At 55.1% G+C, this 9,676-nt stretch overlaps 1 protein-coding gene across 1 annotated transcript in view; it reads right to left on the minus strand.

Annotated features, from left to right (window-relative positions):
- The window catches only part of LOC104468665 (segment polarity protein dishevelled homolog DVL-3-like), an 11,018-nt gene that overhangs the window by 454 nt on the left and 888 nt on the right, over positions 1-9,676 (minus strand). Inside the window, 13 exon segments of the mRNA XM_010082882.1 lie at positions 1-158; positions 455-667; positions 1,281-1,448; positions 1,703-1,834; positions 2,655-2,804; positions 3,336-3,403; positions 3,831-3,907; positions 4,105-4,244; positions 4,541-4,610; positions 4,972-5,065; positions 5,343-5,478; positions 6,064-6,170; positions 6,560-6,681. The exon segment at positions 1-158 is cut by the window's left edge and continues 139 nt beyond it. Of these exon segments, the coding sequence (XP_010081184.1) occupies positions 1-158; positions 455-667; positions 1,281-1,448; positions 1,703-1,834; positions 2,655-2,804; positions 3,336-3,403; positions 3,831-3,907; positions 4,105-4,244; positions 4,541-4,610; positions 4,972-5,065; positions 5,343-5,478; positions 6,064-6,170; positions 6,560-6,606 (1,560 nt within the window). The 5' untranslated portion in view covers positions 6,607-6,681.

The raw sequence follows: 9,676 nt of genomic DNA on the forward strand, positions 1-9,676 counted from the left end.
CGGCACTGAGCGCTCGCTGGCCGCACGCTCACGCCGCATGCTGCTCCTCGTGGTGTGGTCCGACTCGCTTCCGCTGCCGCCTGACTTGGATTCCCCGGTCTTCTCTCTCTCCTTCCTCCTCTCACTGCCGCTGCGATTGGAACCGCTGCTCCGGCTCCCTGCGAAGCACATGAGGCAAGGTTAGGTGACAGCTCAGATGAGCTGGGAAGAAAAGATCTTCCTCCAGCCAACAGAACTACAGCATGTTGCACCACAACCATCCACCTGCAGGGCCTGCGCTCTGTCTTCTTTCAACTCCAAGTCCCAGAACCCTTCTGGGACACACCTAACTGAGGGCTTTTGTCCTGGCTCCCCCCATAGATAGGGCCTTGCCTAAAAGCCTTTTCCTGATGCTTCCCTGTACTGGACAGGGCATCTGCCCACCTGCAGACACAGTTCAGTCCTTTTTGCTCACCTTCACTGTGCTGACTGCCTGCACTGCCTCCTCCGTAGCTGTAGCTTGGGTCAGGGAAGCCAGGGTGGGGGTTGTATGGATGAGGCGGTGGATACTGATATGGGAAAGCCATGGGCCAGGGTGCGGCTCCTGGGTGGGGGAGCGGAGCCAAAGTGTCTTGATCGGAGGCACCGCTGGAGCCATCGTGATCATGAAGAGACAGATTAGCCATGTCTGCAAGAAAGTAGAGAAGAGAGATTAATCCAAGTGGAAAGACAACCATGTGTGATGAAGAAACTCATGTCCAGCCTTGCTGATAGACAAGGATGGGGTACACAAGGGGGTGCAAGAAACTGGCGCTCTCCCTGCTAGTCAATACAACCACCTGTGCTTCCTGGCTGGACAACAGTCCGGCTGTGCGAATCAGAGCTGTCTCTAACACAGAGACCAGCTTGGTGGGAAAGGACCACATCAGCGCTACAGCTCACGCTGTCAATTATTTACAACATCCCTCTTATTTGAGTAGAGCCCAGTTCTCTGAGCACCAACGCCTTGCCAGCAATGGAAGTTCTCAGTCTGGAGACAAAGTCAGCAAAGACTAAGACTCTGCTTTGTCTGTCCAGGAGAAAAGATCACATGGTGACACTGTCAACACTGCTTCCAACTGCACCATGCCAGCAGCACGACAAGGGAGCTGGGATGTTCTTCATGACTCTCTAACAGAGTCTGTGGAACAAGGGGCCCAGCCTGATGGCTATGGCTGTAGCTGTGTCCCCTGGTGTCAGTAGGGCTTTGCAGGACCTCTACCCCTCCATCCTCTCCCTCCCGCCCACACCAAGTGCCATACTTCCACAGAGGTCCCCGAAGATGTAATAGCACTGCTCCGAGAAGGTGATCTTGTTCACGGTATGTCGTATGTAGCCAGCCTTCAGCAGATTGCTGGCATATTTGCGGGATTCACGACGGTCTGTAAAGCCCTCCACGTGGTGATAAAGCCAATCCACCACATCCGAACCTGTCACCAAACATCAGAGTTAAACACAGCAAGAGGAAGGATGACAGTAGCCCTTGAAGCAGTGGGCCACACTGGAGCCAAGACAAAGCAGGCCAAGAGGTGAAGAGGGACTGCACAGACAAAGGTTCAATTTGTGACTCTGGCCTGGTCAAGTTAGTTCACGGTGACAGAGATGCTCCCTTGGGTGTCTGCTTTGAAAACAGGCCTCCCATTCCCTGCTCCCTGCCTCTGCTGCAGGCAGCACAGTCTCTTACCAATGAAGGCATTGGGGATGGTGATCTTCAGCCACATGCGGTCACGCACCTCCAGGCCTGACTCTGGTGAGGCCATGGCTTTGACAATGGTGGCCATGTCACTGTGGATGGACAGGTGAAAGTCATCGAGGCCTGTGGTGTGGACGAAGGAAAGGAGGCAAAGATGAGAGGGGACAGAAAAGACAAGAGGGCTACATGGAAGTATCACACACAGGAGGAATGGGCCAGGGAACAATACATCGTAGACAGCCTTGGGGCGCATGCTGGGTAACTCCCCTTCCAGCCTTCCAATGTTATCCTTCCCACATCCGCCATTTCCTCTTGTGCAAAACCTAGGCTAGAGTCCTTCCTTCCAGCCAGCATCAAGCAGCTGAGATCCAAAAGCTGCCAACTGAGCCCACACAGCTCAGCAAGGGAATTCTCTGCTCCTCACAAACTTACAACAAACTCCTGTCTTTTTGCCCTGGCTGGGCTCTCTAGACCCTTGCTTCAGGTCTCTGTATACTAGAATCACCCAAAACCTTCAGAAAACAGGCAAAAAAGCCCTGTGCTCATGCAGGTCCCCGCCCCACCGCAAGGCTCTTAGCCCCCAGCTGCCTCCATCTGTGCTCTGGAAGGGCAACTGCTCCAGGGACAAGCTGACTCCCTCTGTACCTGCACTCCTCAGTCAGTAACCCCGACTGCTCTGAGCCTTCGTACCTGCCACAGCTCCTAGATGCATTCAAGCTCTTCTACTCTCCTACGTAGAATTGCTGAAAAAGGTGGTATTAATCCACCCACCTAGAACTCCCATTCATCCAAGCACCTGCCTGGTGAGAGCTGCCTCCCTCAGCCCCCTGGCAGGGCAGACCTTCCCCAACCCAGCTGTCCCCAAGCAGATGTATTGCTCCCTTTGCACAGTGAAGGCGAGGAAGCCGTGCAGCGGGTGGAGCACGGAGGCACAAGGACTTACGTTCAGTCTCTGGGATGGAGCTGGTGATGGAGGAGCTGGTGGAAGTGATTGTGCTCATGGATGGACTCATACCGTACGCTGGGTAGGTGCCAGTCATCGCTGCCGTGTGAGACACCCAGGCTGCCGGATCGATGGGCCGGATGGGCTCACCTGCAGTGAAGAAAGGGTCCGTCAGCAGCTATAAGAAATTATCCCCTCATCAAATCAACCTTGGGGGAGGGACAGGGACTCAGCACAGCCCATTCCATCCCCAGTATCTGCCGGGACTCACCCGGATCGGAGCATGGAGAGTCTGGCCCAGCCCAGATCCGCTGGGGAGCAACTGGGAGAGAAAGAAGAGAGGAAGGGTCAGCAGGACAGGTGCAGAGGCAGAGATCCCCCTATGGCTCAAGGGGGGTTTCTCTTTCCTCTGGCGCCCCGAGCAAGTGACCCCCCTGCCCCAGTGAAACGCGTCCCCAGCGTGATGTGGGAAGGAGGGCTGGGCTTATGGGCATTTTGGCCTTGGAATAGGACATAGCAGCCTCCTAACAGGAGAGCTGAAACCCCATCAAATCCCAATTCAGTGCCACATGGAGTCACAGACACAGAGGAGGAACAAGACAACAACCAAGTAAGTGCTTAAGGCAGGGCTCTCACATGAGCTGGGCACCAGCGTTAAGGGTGGGTCAGCTATCCACTTACTCCTGGGTAACGAGAAGCAGCCCCGGGGGCTGGGGTCCCAGCACTTGGCCACCGTCAGGGTGATGGGCCTGCAACAAAAAGGTGAGAGTTAGAACAAGAGCCCAGTGGCACAAACCCCTGCGTGACAGGCAGATGCTGTATGCTGGCTCTCTCCTGTGAGACAGGGAGAAGCTGCCAGCTAGTGCCTTTGTCCCCCTCCAGCTATGGATTTCCTTAGTGTCATGGACAAAATGATGGGACCCTGCTGAGGGTTCCTGATGACCCTGGTGACACAGCATCCCCACAAAAAAGGTGCACAGACCCCTATTCACCACCATTCTGTTGGCTACAATTCTTGCTTTGGGCGCGAAAACCCATGAATCAAAACACCACCAAAAACGTAAGTTCTGAGCTCCCGCAGAGCCACTGGCAGAGGTGGCTGGAACACAGGACTCACACACCCAAAGCACACACTGTACAGCTGCCCATGGAGGTAAGAACAACGCGAGTACTTACCCTGGCTTGTGCACAATCTCCCTCAGCACCCGCACAGCATCATCATTGCTCATGTTCTCAAAGTTGATGTCGTTTACCTGCAAACAAGGCAAAGAGGTGAGTCCCAGAGATGTGACCAGAGACTGAGTTCCCCACTCAGCTCAGCAGTGACTCAGCTCCCTCTTCCAAGCACAGCTTCCTGGGTTTAGCCTGCCAAAGTGCACAAGGGAGGCTTCTGGGTCTTTTCTTACTGCTCTCCCAGGCCCAAAGACAGAGGCATGTGGGCGTGAAGTACCTGCAAAAGCATGTCTCCTGGCTCAATCCTGCCATCAGCTGCCACAGCGCCGCCCTTCATGATAGAGCCAATGTAAATGCCTCCATCCCCACGCTCATTGCTCTGTCCCACAATGGAAATGCCCAGGAAGTTGTATTTCTCTGCAGGGATGGAAAGAGAAAGAAGTAAGACATCATAAAGCAGCAGGCACAAGCAGCCCTAACCTCAGACAAACCATGTGCTAATGATGGTCACTTGCACCCCTATCCCAGAGAGATGTCCTGGGAGGCAGAGAGACTCCTGGGAGACCAGTGCTTTAAAGATAAGCCACTCTCATACAGAATCCATCTCCTCGCCCCTCCCTGCATGTGGTCTCTTTGGCTCCTCCCCAGTTCCCTCTCCACCACCCTATCTCACTCTGGAAGGACCGCAGGCTCTATGCACACCTCCCACTTACCCATGTTCAGCGTGACTGTGATGATGTTCAGGGACATGGTGGAGTCTGTGATGCTGCTGAAGGACGATGACTGCAACAGAAGTGAAACATGAGATGTCTTCCTGTGCCTCAGTAACATTCCCAGCCCCAGCTCCCTGCCACTCCCTATGGCACCACAGCCACCACCCACAACTCCAGCCCTAGTCTGGGAGCTTTGCAAGAGCCAGAGGCCATCAGCAACAGTCCGTATGACCTCTCCATAGCCAGGACAAGCTCTGTGGTCCCAGCTCTTGAGGCTACATTGGTTTGGGAAGGGTTTACAGTGCTTTATGAAGTCTCAGCACTTGGATACCACCTGCTGTGCCCACAGCAAACACAGCGAAACCCCCAATCAGCCCTGGAGCCCACTCCACTCTGCACTGCCCTCCCTAGCACACCCAGCCCCTGGGTACCCGCTCAATGCGTGGAGCCTTCTGTTTCCGCCGGCGTCGCTTGTGCCTCCTCATTAGACGGGAAGCACTGCTTTGCTCTGTTGAACTGCTAAACCTAGAGGCAAAAGCAAGAGTCAGCTCTTCTGCTGACAGGGTGGTGGCTCTAGCAACAAGAAAGCCACAGAAATGGCACAGGGAATATAGGGTTGCAGGGGCAGAACATGGAGGGGGCAGACAGAAAACAGCAGAGGGGGCTGCTAGGTGAGACTTGAGACAGAGGCAGGTCTGAGAAAGGACCCTGGAGCCCAGGATTACTGTGCCCTGAAAAGGTATCTCTCTGCACTGGGAGAGAGGAGGAAACCAGCGTTCCTCCAGGACCTAGGCTCTCCTACCTGCTGGTGGAGTCATCTTCATCTGAATCGAAGAAGCTGGTGGTCTCCAGCTCACTGCTCATAAGCGTGGAGGAGCTCTCATACCCACCCAGGTCTCGGCGCCGCTCTCCCTTTACTGTCCCGTTCACCCTGGGTGCTATGAAAAGACAGGACTCAGCGTGCTTGAGACAGGCCACAGGGAAAACCACCCCTTCCCCTATGCAGGGCTCACAGCAACCTTCCCAGAATGAAACTGGACACCTGACAATCCCATCTAGTGCCAGCCAGCTCTGAGTCTGCCTTGGGATCAGATCTATCTTCTGTGAGATACCTCTCCTATCACTACAGGATGGGGAAGAGGCTGATGGGCCACCAGGAACAGTGCTGCTAAAGTCGTGGAAGACTTGCAGCTGGCAGAGCAAGGAGCAGCATGGAGTGGCAAGGCTACAGCACACTCTGCTTTTCAGCTAAGAAGGCCTGAGGCACTGCTGTCTCCTGCTCTTGAGGCTTCTACAGGAAACATCTCCTTTGCCCCCAAAAGGTTTCAAGACCAAGCTCTGATGCAACACAGGTGTTAGCTCCTGCCTCCAACGTGAGGCTATGGTCTCAGACCACCAAGCAGCCCTTCTGAGCTGGGAAGGTTCTGCAGAGCTCTGCAGAGCTGCCTCATGTCTAGAGCTGGTGTCCCCCACCATGCCCCAGCCGTGCCCTGCAGAGCTCTTGCTGTGTTACCAACACTCACCATGCTCCGGCCCATCTTTCCGACGAGGTCGTTCCCTTTGCGACGACACCACCGAGTCTGTCTCTGTCTCATTGTCCAAGTTTTCTCGACTCCCCCCAGTGTTAGGGCTGCAATGAGATAAAAGGAACAAATATGTCCAACAGGGAACAACTCATGGTGTTTCTCTTTACCTCTATGCTGGCCAGCAAGAGCCTTCAGCTATCAGCTGTCTCCTTGAGGAACAGGCGCAGACCACAGCACATCTATGAGTGCAGGGCAAGGGACTGAGGGAAGCTGTGCCAGCTCCTTACCAGCTTCCCTGCACTATTTTCAGCATGCCCTTGCTTTTTGAATAATACAGCTCCACTTCAAATCTGCTCCCAGCCCCATCCTCCTCCTGTCTGTCTGGCTGTGATCCCTACCAATTCGGGTAGAGGCACCCCAGCCCCTCGTCTGGATTTACAACAAAGTCACTGTGGGTCCCTCGGAAACCAGGACAGGTGTCCAGGTAACTTACTGGAAAGAGGGGGGCCTGGAGTCTCCAATTCCTCCCGTGCGCTCCATGGACGGCGGCAGCTCTGTTTGGTTATCGGCACAGACCGAGCCAGCATCTGAATGGGAACCCTCTGCAGACACCAGCTGGAGGGACAAGAGACAGAGAATTCAATGGCTGAGGCACTGGGAAAATGTTTACAAGAGTGTCCAAACGAGCTGGCCAAAAGCCCGCCTGGCCCAGGATCTCATTTCTGACGGTGGACAACAGCAGACGCCCAGGAGCGGGTATGGAACAGGCCAAGCATGTAGCAACATTCCCCCTCCACACCTTCCCAGATGCCAGCTATTTGTGGCTCAGGAATTCCTGACCCAGCAGCGAAGTCCAGGTGGCTGACAGCCCTGCTTGGAGACTCTGACATCATCTGCACACCCACGCAGCACAATTTTTACGCTCAGGTAACCTTTAACAATGTTGTGTGGCAAGGAGTGGATTCCCCTAGTCCTTGCATGGCAAGAGGCAGCTACCCGTCATTCCTTTTCTTAATTTTACCAACCTCTGCACCACTGTCTTCAAGCTGTGGGACCCAGCAGGACTTTCACCTTCCCAGCCCATGGGAGCTGGGGTAACAGAGCTCAGGGCTGAGGCTGGCTTTGAAATAGACTCCAATATGCTCTTTTTCTGGCTTCCACACGTACTTTGCAAACTTCAGGTTGTGCCCAGCTAAGTGGCTTGGGCACAACCCTCAGCCACCCTATGGGAGGCTCAGCAGTTTCCCCAGCTCAGAAATTCATGAAAGGGTCAAACACCAGGAGCTCTTTATACCAGCCATGCCTTGGGGCAGCCCAGACACACGTGCATCTGTGCCCCTGGCTCCAAGATAAACCACCAATTTCAGGGCTCAGGGAACGAGGCAGTCTCTCCCAGGAGGAATGGGCTCACCAGTGGGATGAAACAGAGAACAGCTCAATGAGCTGACTCAAAAGTGGTGTCCCCAGCATCACTCCCTATCCAGGTCTGTGTTCTCCCCACTTTCAAGTGGCGCTGAGCAGGGCTAATCCCAATAGGGCTGGGCAAGAAAGCAACAAAAAGCCTCTTTCTTGCAAGAGACACTCAGGGACCCCCAAAGCAGAGGTGACGGGGCCCCGAAAGGACCCCCCCTTGGCCAGGGAGCAAGTCTCCAGGGACAGGCTACAGCTTGTGAGCAAGGGATGATCAATTTCCATCTTTAGGGACCTTCCAATGTGCTTTTCAGGTCTGCCCCATGCCTGTCCCCTGCATGGGCAAGCAGAGAGGTTGGTTCTCTCCCAGTGTCAGGGAGGGACCACAGGGTCCAGCACCTTAAATCTGCCCCACACAAAAGAGGCTGTGGGTCAGCCTGGAGCCAGCCCAGGGAGGAGGAGACCAGGACAGGGGTCTTGCACTGGAACCAACTGCCAAGCCATCAGCCATCGCAGGAGAGGTCTGATGTAACAGTGGTGAGGGATGTCCCACTATGGGTCAGGACAGAAGGACCACGAAACATGGGCTAGAAAGGAGCTGATAGCTGCTGCCCAAACTGTATTGCCCAGTGTAAATGCAGAGCTGGTGAGGGGACCACATGTGTGACATAGAGGCAGGAGCAGATGCCAACCCAGGTCCTGGAGGCACAGCCCATTTACATGGGTCCTGAGCTCTTCCCAGCATCACTGCTGAAACACAGAGCTGTGCCTTGCCCACCTCAGAGAACTAGGGAAACCATGATAAAGGGAGGGATGGACCCCACAGATCATCATTAGGGCAGAGGGAGAAAGGTCTGCTGTCAGGTAGGCACTGGGAACAGAGACAGGGATGCAGCTGGGGCAAGCAAGACAGAGCAGCCCCAAGAAAGCCACAGCCAAGGCAGCAGACAGGGCAGAGAGCACCCTGGGGTGCCAAAAGCTGCAGAGCCCGTCCCACAAGCCCCAGGACAAGCCCAACGGCTCCTGTTCTCCCAACTGTCTAACCAGCTTGGTCTCACACTCAGCCTCCCTCCCTCCAGCAAGCCCCAGGCACATACCCAGCTCTGCTCCCGGCACCCTCCTGGTGACTTGTCTTCCCAGAACACATCCCACTCCCTGAGGGCCACATCCTTGCTCTGGCAGCCACTGCCTGGGAGCACAAGGGAGAAGAGATGCTGGAAGGGGCCAGCATCTCCTAGGGAAAAGTCATAGAATGCTCTGTGCTTGAAGATCTCAAGGCAAGACCAGGCAAATAGATGTGGACAGAGGGAACTAGCTGCAGGCAGCTGTCAAACAGCAGTGAGGAGGAGGGGAGGGGGGGTGATCCCAAGCAGGGGGATTGATGCTGCCTTCTTCCTCTAACACTCCAGGGGCTGGGATTTCCTCCAGGGAAGGTTTTGATAACCGCCCTGCACTTCTTCTGCCTCTTGCAGTGTCAGGAAACATTTGCTTGGATCCAAGCCCCCATCTTTCCTTCTAGCTAAAATTAGTATCGAGTTCCTAAAATAGCCTCACCCCAGCCTGTCTCGCAGAAGCAGCAAAGCAAATGCTGTCCCCCCATCCCCCAAACCACCCACAGACTCTCAGCAGGGACAGAAAAAGGGATCATCAGCTGTGCACAAAGGTCTCTGAGACTGCTATCACCCTTTGTGCACAAGAACTGGTAACGATGCTAACTCTAGGCACATCTGCCCCGCAAGGAGCCAGCACATCAGAGCAGCACCACGGAGCTGCACTGGATCCGTGCCACTCACACCGAACAACCAGAGAGCCCCTAGGAGGAAAGCCAGCGGCTGTATGGATGCTTAGACCACAAGGAAAAAGCACACCAGGTGAAAAAAAAAATAAATAAAGCAATGGAAAGGGTTCAGAGCCTCAGGGACTCCCTGTAGAGCAGGTGAAAACAAAAGGCAGCTGGAAAGGGAGGGTGAGGAGATGTCTCGGGGCAGATGCAGCAGCAGTGGAGGCGAGGGCCAAGAGCCGGACAGGCTGTTTTCCGAAGGGCTGGCTAACCGCTAGAGGGAGGATGGCCCCGTCCGGACACGGCTCTTTGTGTGGCAGCCCCGCACACCCCCTCCTCCCGGAGCAGGGTGCAGGCAGGACCCCACCCTGGGCGCTGCTCCCCTGGCCAGCATCCCAGCGGGAGCCAGGCTGGCAGCAT

This window comes from Pterocles gutturalis, unplaced genomic scaffold (genome assembly GCF_000699245.1).
Source record: "Pterocles gutturalis isolate BGI_N339 unplaced genomic scaffold, ASM69924v1 scaffold8665, whole genome shotgun sequence".
Lineage (NCBI taxonomy): Eukaryota > Metazoa > Chordata > Aves > Pterocliformes > Pteroclidae > Pterocles > Pterocles gutturalis.